The 17160-nt window shown below is 44.3% G+C and overlaps 2 protein-coding genes across 2 annotated transcripts; both read left to right on the forward strand.

Moving 5' to 3' along the window:
• The first annotated feature begins 658 nt into the window (after positions 1-658).
• Positions 659-2608, forward strand: CD14 (CD14 molecule). Its single transcript, XM_027841512.1, has 2 exons — positions 659-758; positions 1308-2608. The coding sequence occupies exons 1-2, from the start codon at positions 756-758 to the stop codon at positions 2451-2453; spliced, it is 1149 nt and encodes a 382-aa protein (XP_027697313.1). The 5' UTR covers positions 659-755; the 3' UTR covers positions 2454-2608.
• A 687-nt stretch (positions 2609-3295) lies between these two features.
• Positions 3296-9930, forward strand: LOC114027479. Its single transcript, XM_027841561.1, is given in 14 exon segments — positions 3296-3316; positions 3395-3449; positions 4071-4183; positions 4303-4380; positions 4500-4582; positions 4912-5002; positions 5101-5227; positions 5322-5476; positions 5751-5999; positions 6080-6163; positions 8902-9034; positions 9111-9301; positions 9465-9615; positions 9799-9930. Coding segments are annotated over 14 exon segments (1560 nt in total). The 3' UTR covers positions 9828-9930.
• Positions 9931-17160: the final 7230 nt, after the last annotated feature.

Below are 17160 nucleotides of genomic sequence, written 5' to 3' on the forward strand. Positions count from 1 at the left end.
TCCTCTTGAATTTGAAGGAGGAACAACAGCTCTACCCCGACAAGTCCAATTGGTCATTTCCCTCACTGTTGGAGCACAGGTGTTAAGTTGTTGTGTAATCCTGAAGATTCCCATCCCCCACCCTTCCCTAAACAAAGGAGAGCAGTCTACCGAGAGACTGAGTGAAAGGAAATGAAGTTTAGAATCTTACAGATCTGGAAACAAAAAAAAAGCTTTGAGGCTCACTTACCAAGTCTACCCCAGTACAAGTGAGTTTTCTCTGTCTTTGGTTCCTGTACTGTTCTGTCACTTCCCAAAAATCCAGTAGGGTTTCAGAAATTGAGCAAGTGGAGGGAGGTTACCAGAAACTGAATTTGTTTTATATTTTGTATATATTTTATACTTTTTTGTGGACTGTGGTGATTCACTGGTTCCATCTCCAGTCAGACTAGAAACAGGTGGCTCAAAGTAGGATTGTAGGGCTTAGGGATGGGAGGATAATAAAGAGTTGGAGGACTGTCAAGCTGATGCAGAAAATCCCAGTGTTTGTTTTCCTGGTGCCCCCAGCTTCCCAGTACCCGCCTTTCTTGGTACTGACAACCTTGATTGCAAAACTAAACTGAGGGGAAGTTGGGGTGGAGAAACAGGGTTTGGGTTTAATAACACAGTACAAAAGCCTAAGGTCATTCGGAACCCAGGACTCAGATCCCAGAAGCCAGACAGCCCAGCTCTCAGCATAAAAGGAGTAAGAGGTACAGAGGCTACCCAGACCAGCCATGGTGAGTGTCCTATGTATCCCCTTACCCTCCACTTTTGTTGTTCTTAAGTCGTTTTTCAGCCGTGTCCAACTCTCTGTGACCCCATTTGGGGTCTTCTTGGCAGAGATACTGGAGTAGTTTGCCATTTCCTTCTCCAGCCCATTTTACTGATGAGGAACCAAGGCAAACAGTTACATGACTACACAGCTGTTTTGAGACTGGATTTGAACTCGGGTCCTCCTGACTCCAGGCCCAGCGCTCTATCTGCAACCTTCTACAGCCTCTCCCAGGCCCAAACCCTGTACTTCTCAGTGCCGGTCCGGGGCTGACTCCTTGGGTGGGGGCGTAGAGCAGGAGACCTGGGGGAGAGAGGGAGGAGAGAGGCATCGCCGGGCAGTGAGAAAAGACCGGGAAGAAGGGTATTCGAGGAAAAAGTAAGGTGAAGTCAGGTTGGGCTGGATTCTGAAGTCAAACTAGGATCTAGTACTCCAGCCATTAGCACTCCTCTGGGTCCCCTGTTTCCCCAGCAGTGGGACAAGCCTTGAGATAAACCGCTGATGTCATCCTCAGGAGCCCTGGCAGAGATTGCCGCTGCTGCTGCTCTATCCCCTGCTGTTGCTTCCCTGGTCATCATCCTCAACCTCCTGTATCCTGGACGAAGAGGGCGATAATTGCTTCTGCAACTTTTCTGCCCCGGAGCCTCAATGGAATGACATTGCGATGTGCCTTTCCGCTATAGAGGTGGAGATCCTTGGGGGCGGCCACGACTTGGATACCTTTTTACAGAAAGGAGGAGTTGCTGACCCCGGCAAAGCAGCGGATGTGCTGAAAGCGTTGCGCCTCAGACGGCTGAAGCTAAGAGAAGCCCAAGTCCCAGCCCCACTTGTGTACCAGCTCCTGCGGACGCTGACCTACACGCGGATTAAGGAGCTGACTCTAGAAGATCTGGTGATTTCACACCCACCCCTGCCACCTCAATCGCCCACTGACAGCGATGTGGGTCTGACAGCCCTGAAACTCAACAGAGTGTCGCTGGCTGGAGAGAGCAACTTACTGGCTGCCCTGGGGTCTTGGCTAAAACCTAGCCTGAAGACACTGAGTTTGACTGGTTTGGGCCTGAGCAATGTGCCCTGCCCAGACTTGGGCACCTTCAAGGAACTGAATTCCCTAGATCTGTCAGACAATCCAGACATAGGAGAGAGTGGCTTAACTGGGGCCTTCTGCCTCAAGGAGCTCCAGGCACTGAGCAATCTGTCACTTCGGAACACCAGCCTTGTGTCACTTGCGGAAGTGTGCCATGGTCTGGAGGCGACAGGAACAAATGTGCAGCACCTGGACATCAGTTACAACGAGCTGAGGGATACACCCCAGACTCAGTGTACCTGGCCTCCCACCCTGCTATCCCTCAATCTGTCCCACTCCAAGCTGAAGTGTGTGCCCAAGTCTCTGCCTAAGAAGCTGCTGCAGTTGGACCTAAGCTATAACCTGCTGATGAGGCAGCCGATGCCTACGGAGCTGCCCCAGGTGACCGACCTGATCCTCAAAGGGAACCCATTTGCTAACAGCATCACCTTAGCCAGATTACAAGGGGAACAGGCGTCAAAGGGCTGTGCAGTTCCTTCCCGTGGGACCAGGTCTGTAGGCACACCACTAGCCCTCCAGGTCTCAGGGACTGCAGCTTTGGTGATGCTGCAAGGGGTCAGAGTATTCGCCTGAAGGAGAGTGGAGAGCAACTGGGGAGGGGAGGAAAACATGTTCAAGTCCCACCTGGTTGCCTTGTGATTTCAGGGACTGCAGGGTAACCTGCCAGAGTGTCAGTCTCCACTACTTTTCATTAAACAAAGAACCTAATAAATGAGAAACAAAACGTCTGTATGCCTTATTTCTTTCTTCCCCAGAGGCTCTGAAGACTAGTTCAGGGACAATGGAATTGGGGGGTGGGGGGAAGAGGGAGGGTGGTGGGCACGGGGGAGGAAGAGGGAAAAATCTGTCACAACTGGGACTGCCCGTCATAAAGCAGAAGAGCCCCAGACAACGCACTGGTCACTATGCCTCCACCCAACTGGGAGTTGCCTTCCTGGAATCATAAACTTATATCGAAAGGAAGTTTGGATTTCACCAAGTCCAGAGATTCTTACCCTGAAGTCCCTGAACTTAAAATTAAAAAAAAAACAAAACTGAATTTCAATATAATTTGTTTCCTTTGTAATCTTATACATTTAATTTTATGCAATTCAGAACATTAAGGGGTCAATGAAAAAGGTTAAGAACCTCTATACCTCTCTCCCTTTCCTTTCTTCGTCTTCACTAAGATGGTCAGATCCCAGTGAGGGTCTGGAAATTCTGATCTCACCTCCCTAGAAGAGACTGGTATGTGTGGAATCAATTGGCTGTATTGGGAACTTGAAGGCTTGTGGGTGGAACAGAAGCAGAACTCTGGGAGACAAACACAGGTGGAAAATAGCCTGGTAGACATGGATTGGGGGACAGCAGACCCCGCCCTGAAACCACCAGATAGGACATGAATTATTAAGGAGAACCCTGGAGACTGCAGAACCATGACAAGCAGCAGCAAGCAGGTGAGTAGGAACTTGTCCTCCAGACTTCCCTAGTTGCTCAGCTCAGGGCCTAGGCCCCACTATTTTCTCTATCTTCAGGTTGGGCCTGCAACAGTGACAGTGGTTGTGGAAGTAGCATCCTTACCAGAGGCAGGTGAGAAATTCTTTCTAAGAGGTCAGGCCTGGAAGGAACCCTGAAGCTAGTAGGCTGGGGCCGGTTTCTCCTGTTCTTAACAGGAGAAAACTAAAGCAGAGTCTCACAGTGGCCCACCACGCTGTTATAGGTCATGACACCTGCAGCCCCAGATGCCTTTTAGATGGTCCTAAAATGCCCCTGCTAGATCCGGGAGACCCTGAGGTACTGTTGGGGTTGAGAAAGGTGGGACCAGGCATGGGGAGGATGGAGGAAAAAGAGGATGTAAATGAGAATTAATCTTAGTGACCCTGGTCCTGCACCTAGGAGCACCGATTCACATTTGACAGAGTCCTAGGCCCAGAACATGCACAGGTAGAACAAGGGAGTAGGTGGGGCATGGTTGGCAAGACCTTGTCCCTATCAGCCTCATTCTGTTTCTCCCCTCTGTAACATCATATACTACATTGCCCTCGAGACAACCCCTTCTGTGCCTTCCCAAGTTGGAGCATGCTATTTGGGGGTGGGGTGGGGGAACAAAGGAGGACTAGGGTGCCCCAGGCTGAAAATCTAGGGACCCAGTGGAACAGGGAGATGATTTCCCCAGAGAGGTAAGCTCTTGTCTATTGATATAGAAAGCAGAGCAGGAGTTTTTGGAGAACATTCGAGCTGTGCTGGGCTCGGTATCCAGAGGATACAGTGTGTCTGTGCTGATTAGAGGCAGAGGAGCCAAGAAACTGGATCTGGTTCCCCAGGTGAGGAGCTAGAATCCACTTTGCCTTACCACACAGTCCAGACTTGGTTGGACTTCAGACCAAAGGGACTGTCTTTTCTCATTTCCCACTCCACCTCTATCCTCTCTAATAATTTCCAGCTGCTGGCAATGCTGTTTGAAGAGATTCAACCCACAGGTGCTTCTGAACCTTCCCTCCGGACCCTAAGTCTAGTGCAGGTGACAAGATCTTGAGAGGGATTTGCAAGGACTGGGCAGCCCTAGAGAGTGCTCTCAAGGATTTGGAAGGCTTTTACAGGTTATACACAGACTTATCCCACGCACTCCCTTGCTTTTAGCTCAGTTCTAGCGGGAGGGGTCGAGACTTATTATTTCCTGGAACTAGCGACCTGACCTTGCTGGATGTGTACCCACTGGGTCTGTGAGTATGCTACCTTGCCCAGGATGGGCTCTCCCTTTCTCACTCCCTACCTCCTAGCACCATTCCCACAAAAGCCAGAGTTCAGCAGATTGTAATTTTTTCAGAAAGAGATGGAGCAGAAAAAGCATTATTTTACCCCATGGTTCTTTGTTCTCCCAGAGATCCTGTCTTCTGTACAGCTGCCCTGTTTAGGGCATGTATGTCTATGTGACATAGGGGTTACCTGCTCATTTTGTTCTTATGCTTGGGATTCGAGGCTTTGAAGGTCCTGTGGCAGAGGGACATAGTCCAGAGGTCCTGTAAACCTAGGTTTTTCCCTTTTTTCCCAGGGTAGTGGAAGGAGTTAGTGAAGCTGAGGTCCTTGACTCCAAGTCTGGTTGCCAACTTTACCTCAAGGCAATGGAAGGCTTGGACAGGTATGTGAGCTGTGGATGCTGGCAGAAGGGATGAGGAAAGGAGATCCAAACTTAGAAGGCAACCTAAGAAGCCCTGAGCTTAATCATTTTCTCCTTCCCCAGTATCTCCTCCCTTCTCACCTTGACGATATCCTGCCTGGGGCCCAGCACCATAAGGAGGCCCTGGGCCAGAGGCATGTGGCGGGGCTCACTGAGAGTCCTACAGCTTCCAGAAGCTCCGTGAGTCCAAGTTGGGATGGGGCAGCAGTTTGAGGGCTCCGTATAAAACGGGGCAGTTAGTTTCCCTAACTCATAAGAAGGACCTGCATTTTCCTTGGCCTTAGCCCTCACTCTTTGTAGGGACTGTCCTTTATTGCTGGCACTGGCAGGGAAGGCTTCTAAGGCCCAAATGGGCTCCTTGCCTTGGATTGTGACTCGGTTACTCTTCGGGAATAGTTACAGTAGCCTGCTGCTCCACTTGGATCCACAAGGCATGAAGGTAGGAAGGGAGGGAAGAGAAAAGAAGTAAAGTGAGATTTAATCTTTTCTGGGGAGAGTCCCCACAAAATTCTGCTCTCTAGGCTCCCCAGTCCTGCCTTTCCTTCTTCTCCATTGGCTCCTCATACAGGCTTCTTAGGGAAGAGTGGGCTTTGCATACCTAGTACCAGTCCAGTGGGAAGAGGCAGCCCAGTGTGATTCTTCGTAGAAGAGGTTAGGAGGAGTGGACAGGATTGTTCTTTGACTATATCAAAAGCCCATCTTGCTACCCATGAATTGGCCCCTCTACCTGCCTGTTTTCCCTGGCAGCTACCCCCTTGAACCTGCTCCTGGCCTCACTATCAGGGGCCACAGGAGCTCAGGACCCAGCCCAGTTAAAACAGGTTTCTCCCACACTGTGGGATGCTTCAGAAGAAATACAGGCCCGGCATGCAGCTGTTCAGGATCTGCGCTCTGGGCTCTCTGGAACTGTTCTACAGGAGAGCCAGCTTACCCAGCTGAGTCTGGTACTCAGGGAATTGAAGGTGAGATGGAACTAGGTACCACCCTTTCACCTAGGGCATCAGGGGCTCTGGAAACTGTTGACTAAACCTGCTATCTACAGGTACTGAAAAACCAAAGCCGGTACTGGGAGACTAGGCTGCTCAAGGGAGCTGGAGCCTCTGCACCTGGGCTTCCAAACCTGCAGGTATGTGGGTGCCAACTCCCTAGACCTTGAGATTGGCATTTTATCACCAAGACAGCTCTGGGACTAGGACTCTCAAGTCTTCTCAAAGCATCCTTTCCCAGTGCACTTGATTTCAAAGCTGGAACAGGACTGGGAGTAGTCAAGAGGACAAGCAATCACTTAGGGTGGAAAAAGGAACACTTTATTATGGTTTTTTATAAATGGACTATTTTTAAGGCAGAGGCAGTTTGGTCTAGTGGTGAACGGAGTGCTGGACTTGTAGGCTAGAACTTCTGGTTCAAATCCTACCTTACAGTGACAAGCTGGGCTATGATGCCTAAGACACTGAAAGTCTCTGAGCCTCTTCAGTCAAGTCTGTGTAAATTATAGGCAGGTTGAGGTCTATCTCCATTGCATACTTTTAATAATAGAAAATTCTGTTTTCTGTGGCAGCAGGTACGTTAGTGATGAAAAGTCCTCTGTTATCATGAATCAGAGGTCAAAGATCCAGTGAATAGTAACAATTTTCAGACCTTCGGGGGGAAGGGAAGAGGATGGGTAGGAGTACATACAGCTTGCTAGGGCTTTCCTGAATCTCCATCTTCCTCAAGGGACATCTCCCTGCTATGTTCCTTCCTAGGTCTATGAGGTGCTCTGTAGCCCTTCTATCCCTGCTCTTAGTCAAGCAATATATCTTACACATACTTAGAGGAATGGTAGAGGGACAGACCTCAAACTTAAAAACGCTGATTCTTATTTATTTTGTTACCTTGTTTATCCTGGCCCCTATTTATCTTAGAGCAAGGAAGATAAATATTCTGAGCATTCTTGAAGTCTAGCATCTGATCTCACAATCTTACTCTTTGCTTTTTAAATTAAATTAAATTTTTTTCGATTAACAAAAATCTACTTTCTCTCTCTTCCCACCTGATCCCTACCTCCACTGAAAAAAGAAAAACAAAAACCCTAGTAACAGCTACTCATAGTTAAACAGTTTTGTTTAACTATGAGTAGCTGTTACTAGGGTTTTTGTCTAAAAATGTGTCACACCATGGGCCTTGATTCTTTCCCCTCTGGGTCAGGAAGTGGGCAGCCTGTTTCATCATAGGCCTCTAGAATTAAGCTAAGTCATGGCATTTGTGGATGAGCATTCTTAAACCTCTCAAAGAAGTTTGTCTTTACAATGTTGTAATCATCAAGAACCTTTTCTTTTCAATGTTAACAATTACAGTTGCTTACAACTCACCTTTTACACTAAAATGAAAATATCTCCAACCTTGGGAGAAGGAGGCGTTGTTGTATTACAATGCATCTCCCCTCTAGGTACTAGAACTAGAAGAGGCCTTTTCCCCTGTTTTCCAGAAGCACCCCCAAGGTGAGTTTCAGGCCTTAGGGCCCAGACAGTGTCTTCTTGGGGTTTCTCACTTGTTTATCTTCACCCAGCACAGCCCTCCCTCACTCAAATCCAATTCACTTTCATGTCTTGGCATCACTTCCCTGAGGTCATGGTCCTCTTTGAGAACAAAGGACAAAGAACAGCAACAATCTTCATCCAGAATAAAAGTATTTCTCTTTGGCAGCAAGAACTTCAGAAACTCTGGGCCTGGGGAGGAAGCCAGCCCTGCCAGCAGCACCAAGAAACTGCCCTCTTGGGGCCTCCAAGAAACAGGCAAAGCTTCACCTATTCCTATAGGGAGTACATGGGGGGTTCCCCAGGGGTTAGATGCCACTGTGTGATGCCCCTTCCTGTGCGTGAAATCGATTTAAAATGAATGCCACATGAAGTCTGAAAGGAGGAAAGGAATCACAAAAGGGCAGGTTGCCTTATAGAAGAGGGAAGGGAAGTCCCAGAGCTTTACCTTGGTTAGGGTGGTGATGATCAGAAACAGATTATGGCTTTATTGGAGCATAGGATTTAGAGCTGAAAAGAACCACAGAGATCATCTAGTCCAATCTCATTATTTTCCGGATGAGGAAATTGAGGACAACAGAGATTAAATTATTTCCCTGAGATTACATAGGTAGTTAGTGGTAGAGTAGATATTTAAATTCAGGTCCTCTGACTTCATTCACATTCAGTGGTTTGACCATGATGCCTCTTCTTTTAGGAACAGTTTTGACAAAGCTACCTCTTATCTCTCTTGTACTGTAGCTCTGATCTTACTGCCCAGAAATTCACTGCCTATGGTGCTGAATCCCCTAAATCTGGGGTGAGGGCAATACTTGGAATTGGGAGCCTTGTGCTAGGGAAGACCAATAGACCCCAGTGGGGAAATTAGGCCTTATCTCTAAGGCAGGAATTCTTTTTAGAATCTAATTTAATTTTAAATTTATTTTTAACATTCTTTTTTTTTTTGAGTTCCAAATCCTCTTCCTCCCTCTATTCCCTCCTTCACCTATTTGAGAAGGCAAGCAATATGATCCCCATTATATATTTGAAGTCATGCAAAACATTTCTATATCAGTAGGGCAGGAGTTATTAAACCTTCTTTGTGTCGTGGACCCATTTGGCAATCTGATGAAGCTAATACTACTGAGGTTTGTTGCCTACCTTCATAATTGAAGGAACTGCTAGGTTTCAGTTAGCAACTAGTGAAAATAAATATGTAATTTTTTTCCTCATCCAAGGTCACAGACACCTAAAATCTAGTGGATCCCACGTTAAATATCCCTGCTCTGAGGCAAAGGAAAATGGGACTTGGCCAGATGAAAAGACCAGGAGGTAAGTCCTCCTGGTTGGTGTCTGATCTGTCTCATAGGCGTCTGATGTGGCACTGCAGTTTATGTTAGCACGGGCCCATAGGCAGCTGCTTCAGGAACATCACCGATCCCAGATCCAAGCGGAGCTGAGCTGCTTGTGAAAGGACAAGGAAACAGCAGCAGACCAGGTTAGTCCCAGATAGAGAAAGAGAATCAAAAAAGACCAAGACTAGGGCTAAGGCTGATGAGTAGGCTCATTCTGGGTCAGCAAATACCTGTTTTCTATCACAGGCCCCAGACCTATCTGCTGAGAGCCCAAGGTGGTGGCAGGATCACGCAGCACTGGTCTTACAAATGGAGGCACTGAGAGTGGAACGAGATGCAGCTGAACGGGACTTAGAGGCCCTGTATGAGTTACACGTGCAAGGAGCCCGGGCCCAGACCTACCACATGGTGCAGGTCAGAAGTGGACAGAGAATGGTGGCAGAGGAATGGCAGAGCTCAGGGGGGCTGCTGTTTACCCATGCTATGTCTTATACTGGCAGGCAGTCACTTGAGCCCCAGCTGACCAAATAAGTGGCTGAATTCCTCTAATCATCAACTTATCCTCTTAAAAGCACAGGTGTTCCGGGCTTGCCGGAGGCTGTGGAAGGAGCAGGCTGCTGCCAGGGAGTTCCATCACCGAGTCCTGTTGGCTGGAGTCTTACAGGATGTTGTCTCACTGGCCACGCAGAACCAACAACTCCAACTCCAGAACAAGCAACTTCGGCAGGGTGAGGATTATGTAGTGTAATGGAAGAGTGTAGGGAGGAAGTGGGATTCCAACTGTTCTTCTGATCTCAATCCACGAGTCTGTCTTGTACTACAGGGGAATACTATCAGGGGAAATGAGATTGGGGTACCAGCCTCGATCCTCCAACAGGGCATCATTGATTGTGTCCCCTATCTCCCAACAGAAAGCACAGAGAGGAGAAAAAAAGTTTAAGCTCTGGCCATCAGCCCTGACACCTTTTCCTTAAAGTAAAGGTATTCAGAACAGACCCCAGAGTCATACCTGTTCTGCAGGAGTCAAATAAAAATATTTACTGATCCTGACAACTAGCTGGAAGTTTCTGTTTCTTTACTCTCAGTTCCTTGTTTGGAGAAGAATGTGTAATATCACAAAACTTTAGAGAATGGAGGCCCCTCTGTCCTGGCAAACTCCCACCTTTTGTACCCCTGATTCCAGGGACTCAGTTGAGAATCTGTCAGTAGAAAACTGCTCTCTCCTACAACCTTCTGTCCCATAGCCAGTTTAATCTTCCCCTTACACAATCCCTTTCTTCCTCTTTATTCTCCTTTCATTGTGTCTCTGGAAATCCCCAACTATAATTAACAAAAATCTCTTCTTCCCAGATCTCTTCAGTTTACTCTTTTTTTTCTTTCTTTCTTTCTTTCTTTTTCTTCCTTCCTTCCTTCCTTTCTTTCTCTTTCTTTCTCTTTTCTTTCTTTTCTTTCTTTTCTTTCTTTCTTTCTCTTTCTTTCTTTCTTTCTTTCTTTCTTTCTTTCTTTCTTTCTTTCTTCCTTTCTTCCTTCCTTCCTTTCTTTTTTTTACTGGTACACTAAAACTACCTGTGTGAGCATGAGCAAATCAATGAACCTCTCTGGGACTCAGTTTCTTCTTCTGTTGGAATAAGATGCTATGATCTTGGTCCAGCCTCCTCTACTTAGAGTAAAGATGAAGAAAATGGAGCCCAAGGAGGTTAAGTGATCTGCCCTGGTCACATAGAACATGTCAGATGCAAAATTTGACCCCAAGTTCTCTGACTCCACAGCACTCTCTTTTCACTGTGACACATGACCTCACCATCTTCATCCTTGGGATGCCTCTTCAAACACCCTGGCTTCCATGATCTACATACACATATATACACACATATACATACATATACACATGCATATGTATGTGTCTATGTGTTTATATATGCTCATATATAATATACATATATAATTTTTCCAATTGCATATAAAATAATTTTAACACTAATTTAAAAAATTTTTGAGTTCTAAATTCTTTCTCATCTTCTCTTTTCTTCCCTCTATTGAAAAGTGAAGCAATTTGATATTTGATACATGTGTAGTCATTTAAAACATATTTCCATATTAGTCATGTTGCAAAAGAAAACATAAACCAAAAAAAAAACCCAAGAAAAATGAAGTTAAAAAAAAGTATGCTTCAATCTGCATTCACACTCCATCAGTTCTTTCTCTGGAAGTAGATAACATTTTTCATCAAAAGTCCTTTGGAATTGCATTGTTGTATTGCTGAGAACAGCTAAGTCATTCACAGTTGATCATCACACAAATACTACTCTTACTATGTTCAGTGTTCTCCTACTTCTTCTCACTTCACTTTACATCACTTCATGTAAGTCTTTCCAGGTTTTTCTTTTTTCTTTTTCTTTTTTTAAAAATTAATTAATTTAATTTTCCAGGTTTTTCTGAAAGCATCATGCTCATTATTTCTTATAGCACAACAGTATTTCATCACATCCGTATATTATAAGTTGTTCGTTTATTCCCCAATTGATGGACATCCCCTCAATTTCAAATTCTTTGCCACCACAAAAAGAGCTGCTATAAATATTTTTGTACATGTAGGTTCTTTTCCCTTTTTTATCATCTCATTGAGATACAGACCTAGTAATGATATTGCTGGGTCAAAGAGTATGTATGGTTTATAGCCATTTGGGCACAGTTCCAAATAATTCTTCAGAATGGTTAGATAAGTTCACAATTTCACTAGCAGTGCTTTAGTATCCCAACTTTCCCACACCCCCTCTAACATTTATCATTTTCCTTTTCTGTTACATTAGGAAACATGATATATTTTTTAAAATTTCCTAATTGATACATTTTGGCAAATTAATCACTTCCCAGTAAATTATTCTCCTATAGTATTTTGTCATAAGAAGTTAAGTAAAACCTAATTGTGACTGACGAAGCATACTACTTTCCACTCTTAAAGTTTATCTTTCCTTAATAGAAAGGAAGTTTTTTAGCCGAAAACCATGATCTACATACAGCTTCATTCCATCTCAGCCATAGAGATCATCGTGTCTTAGATCTTATCCTCACACGTATCTGTGTCACCTTTGTGATTTTGAACTCCACTATTACCACCCTTTGATAATAATCTGACCTATTTCTCCCTCTCTTGAACTCTTCCTAAACACATTCTTTATATTCACTTTGACCTGCAGGTCCCTCCTCAAGTCTGTTCTACTCTGGCCTTACTTTCCTCCCTTCACATTTTTTTTTTTTTTGGTGAAGCAATTGGGGTTAAGTGACTTGCCCAGAGTTACACAGCTAGTGAGTGTCATGTGTCTGAGTCTGGAATCTCAGGTCCTCCTGACTCCCTTCACAATCTTAATGGTAGTTGACCAGTTTAGCTACACCTTGTCCTCTCCCCTAGAATCCTTTGCTCCCTTGACCTAGGTCCATTCAGGCCTGCTGATATCTTCAACCCTGGGGTCAACCCATCATCTGCTACCAACTGGGTACAAATTAATGTTATCTAAAGTAGGTCTTTATCATTTCATCTTTATTTCTTGCAATCCTTTTATTCTTTCTTGTCCCTATAGCCATCTTATCTGTAGCTAGTGAAAACCTCATCTTTCTTCAAGCCTCTTATCCTACTCTGAACAGCAACATCCCTTGTACAGCAAGGAGATCAAATCAGTTAATATTTAAAGAAATAATTCAGGCTATTCACTGGAAGGTCAAATGTTGAAGCTTAAATACTTTGGCCACATAATGAGAAGATGGGATTCACTGGAAAAGACCTTGATGTTGGGAAAGATTGAAGGCAAATGGAAAGGGGAATGGCAGAGGATGAGATGGATAGATAGTGTCATAAAAACAATGAACAGACTTCAAGAGAGTAGAGGATAGAAGGGCCTGGTGTGCTGATACAAAGAGTTGGACATGACTAAACAGCAATAACAACTTGCCTCACCCTTCTTTCTCTGAAGGGGACTCTTGCTTGACTGAAAAACCCCAACCAACCAAACAAGACTATTAGCTCTAGTCTCTAATAACAGCATATATGTAATGCTTTAAAAGAATGCAAAGTACTTTAACTTTTTTTCATTTTGTTCTTAACAACCCTGTGAGGTAGGTGCTACCATCGTCTTCATTTTATAGATGAGGAAATGAGGCCCAGAGAAAATAAATGAATTGCCTGTAGTCAGACAGCTAGAAAATGTTTGAGGAAGGACTCAAATCCATTTCTTCCTGACTTTAAGTTCAGCATTCTACTCACCATGGTACAGTGCTATCCATACTAATGTCAACTCCTTTTTTTTTTTGGCCTTTGATTCCATTCCTTCCCAGCTCCTAAAGTAAAATATGAGGGGCAGCTAGGTGGCACAGTGGATAGAGCACTGGCCCTGGAGTCAGGAGGATCTGAGTTCAAATTCAGCCTCAGACCCATAACACTTACTAGCTATGTGACCCTGGGAAAGTCACTTAACCCCATTGCCTAGCCAAAAAGACAAAAACAAAAAAAACAAACAAAACTAAAGTAAAATATGAGCTCCTTAAGGCTAGGGATGATTTTGGTTTTGTATTTGTATCTATAGTGTGTGGCACATTTTTTAAAAATCTGGACCTGTGATTTCATCAGTGAAGGGAACTCTTGGTCTGGAAATTCCCTCTATAGGTACAAATCAACAACTCATCTGTAACTTACAATCTCCCCTTCACTGTAAAAGTCTTTTCTTGTCTGTTTTATGTGAGATAAGTTCTATCTCTCCCTTTCTCCTTTTCCCAGTATAATCCTCTCTCACCCCTTAACTTTATTCACCACCTATCACCCCTTCATCTTCAACTCGCCCTGTGCCCTCTATCTAATTTTTTTCCCTCCAACTACCCTAATACTGACAAAGGTCTCATGAGTTACAAATATCATCTTTCCATGTAGGAATGTAAACAGTTCAACTTTAATAAGTCCCTTATGATTTCTCTTTCCTGTTTACCTTTTCATGCTTCTCTTGAGTCTTTGTATTTGAAAGCTGAATTTTCAGCTCTGGTTTTTCATCAAGAATGCTTGAAAATCCTCTATTTCACTGAATATCCATTTTTCCCCTGAAGGATTATTTATACTCAGTTTTGCTGGGTAGGTGATTCTTGGCTGTAATCCTATCTCTGACCTCTGGAATATTATATTCCAAGCCCTCCAGTCCCTTAATGTAGAAGCTGCTAAATCTTGTGTTATCCTCATTGCGTTTCCACTATACTTGAATTGTTTCTTTCTGGCTGCTTGCAATATTTTCTCCTTGACCTGGGAACTCTGGAATTTGGCTACAGTATTCCTAGGAGTTTTCCTTTGGGGCTCTCTTTCAGGAGGTGATTGGTAGATTCTTTCAATTTCTATTTTAGCCTCTGGTTCTAGAATATCAGGGCAGTTTTCCTCAATAATTTCTTGAAAGATGATGTCTAGGCTCTTTTTTTTGATCATGGCTTTCAGATAGTCCAATAATTTTCAAATTATCTCTCCTGGATCTATTTTCCAGGTCAGTTTTTTTTTTGTTTTTGTTTTTTTAAATTTTTAGGCAATTGGGGTTAAGTGACTTGCCCAGGGTCACACAGCTAGTAAGTGTCAAGTGTTTGGTCTGAGACCATATTTGAACTCAGATCCTCCTGACTTCAGGGCCGGCGCTCTATCCACTGCGCCACCTAGCTGACCTGACAGTTCTGCTTTTTAAGGCATTCTCCTCATTGGTTTTTTGGATCTCTTTTGCCATTTGGGTTAGTCTATTTTTTAAGGTGTTATTTTCTTCAGTATTTTTTGGGGTCTCTTTTAGCAAGCTGTTGACTTGTTTTTCATGATTTTCTTGCATTACTCTCATTTCTCTTCCCAGTTTTTCCTCTACTTTTCTTACTTGCTTCTCATAATCCTTTTTGAGTTCTTCCATGGCCTGGGACTGAATTCATATTGTTCTTGGAGCCTTTGGATATAGGAGCTTTTACTTTGTTGTCTTCTGGTTGTATGTTTTGATCTTCTTTGTCACCAAAGAAAGATTTTATGGTCTGACTTTTTTTTTTGCGCACAGTTTGCTTATTGATTATGATCAATTACTTGAGTCTTAAACTCTTTGTTAAGGTAGGGGTCTGCTTCCAGTGTAAAGAATGATTGTCCCAAGCTTTGGGGGTTTTGTGCAGCTGTTTTCAGAGATACTTGTGGGGACTTAGTAAATTTTCAGTTCTTCCAAGGTGGTACAATCAAGGGTGAAGTGTAATGCCTTTCCTGGCCTGTACTTTGGTCTATGAGTGACCACAAGCACTCTTTTCTGCCTTGGAACTGTGAGGAAGATTCCCTCTCCACCACTACTACAAGCTCTACCACGCCAGCACTCCTCCTTGCCCCAGGACTGCCACCCAGAGCTATGACCCAGATCCAAGCAAGGGCAAAGCAAGAGAATCCTGCCTCAGCACCAGCAAAGAGATCCCTGCAATCCCCCTCTGATCAGCTACTTGATTTCCCCTCAGTCTGTGGGCCAAGAGCTCCAGAAGCAGCCACCACCCTGGCGCTGCGCTGAGACTGAGGCTGGGACCAAGTTTCTCTCTCACCATGGTCACAGACTTTTTCCTATTGATCTTCTAAGTTTTCTTTGGTGTTTGTGGGTTTAGAACTCTGGAAATCGCCACAGCTGCCTATGATTCAGTCCTCTGAGGCCTGCTCCAGGTTTGCCGAGGCCTGGTCTTTAAAGGCCTGTGCACCCACACTGAACTGTGTTCCTCTCCCAGCTCAGCATAATACACCTTTTCAATCAACCATCCAGGTTGTCTTGGCCTGAATTTGTTTCACTGTCTTTTTGTGGATTCTGCTGCTCTAGAGTTTGTTTAGAGCCATTTTTTACAGGTATTTGGGGGGCTTTGGGGAAGAGCTCAAGCAAGTCATTGCTTTCACTCCACCATCTTGGCCCCCCCTCCCATAGTATCTTAATTGTCCACTCAGCAGCCTTTGCTCAGTCCTCACTCCCTGAACTCTTGACAGCTCCTATTCCTATGGGTCCAATTATTACTGGGACACAGTGGACTGAGCACTTAGCTTACAGTCAGGAAGACTTAGGTTCAGATATGACTTTTGATATGTCCTCACTGTATGACCCTAGGTAAGTCACTTAACCTGTCTGCCTCAATTGTCTCAAATGTAAAGCGGAGATAATAACAGGATCTACCTCACAAGGTTGTTGTGAAGATTAAATGAGAATTTGTAAAGCACTTAGCACAGTGCATGGCACATAGTAGGTGTTGTTCCCTATCTTATCCTACCCCCATGCAGATGTCTGTGATTTACATATCTAACCCCCATTTTTCTCCTAAGCCCCAGTCCCATATTACTACCTGATGGGCAGCTCTGTCTAGTTTGGCCCATAGGCAGCTCATATTCAACATTATCTAAAACCATACTTCTTTCCCCCTACATTCACTCATCTTCTTAACTTCCCTGTATCTGTTGAGAGTGCCGTCTTTCAAGGTTCCTAGGTTCAAAACTTGTCACTTAACTCTTCACTCTCTTAACCACAACCTATTAATCAATGTCTTGTCAATTCGACCTCCACATATCTTACCTTTGTCCCTCTCTGTACTCACATCATCAGTAGCTTAGTTTTGGTCCTATCACCTTACCCAGACTATGGAAATTGTCTCCTAATTCAATTATCTGCTTCAATCTCTCTCTTCTCTTATCCTTCCTTCATGCAGCAGCCAAATTGATATTCTCAGTGCTCAGGTCTGACCATGTTCTCTTAGGAAACTTTGGTGTTTATTTCCTTAGGATAAATACTAACTCATTTGGCAATTCAATTTATATTGCCAGTTTGGTTTGCTATTACTTCCTAATGTGCACTTTACATTCCAGCCAAACTGGCCTACATGCTGTCCCATGTAGAAGACATTTCATTTTCTGCTTTTGTGCCTTTGCATAAGCCATCCTCCATGCCTAGAATGCTTGTCCTCCTCACCTCCGTCCCTTAAAAGTCCTACTTTCTTTCAAAAAAAGAAAAATACTTCAGATATATGTGTGTTGCAGCCACCAAAGGAATGTAAGATCCTTAAGAACAGAGACAATTTGTATCTTTGAATCCCCAGTGCCTTGAAAATTATTTTTTGGTCTAGACCTCCAATTTCTCTGGTACACGGAACTCCCGTGAGCAAACTCCCTGTACCAATGCAGATTAACATGTTTTGTAACTGAGAGAGGTAGCCAGGCACTTAATAAATTCACTCACTGAAGTGTACCAAATTGAAAGTGAAAAATGAGGTCGGGAAAT

The sequence above is a fragment of the Vombatus ursinus genome, unplaced genomic scaffold (genome assembly GCF_900497805.2).
Source record: "Vombatus ursinus unplaced genomic scaffold, bare-nosed wombat genome assembly UNPS02004736.1, whole genome shotgun sequence".
NCBI lineage: Eukaryota > Metazoa > Chordata > Mammalia > Diprotodontia > Vombatidae > Vombatus > Vombatus ursinus.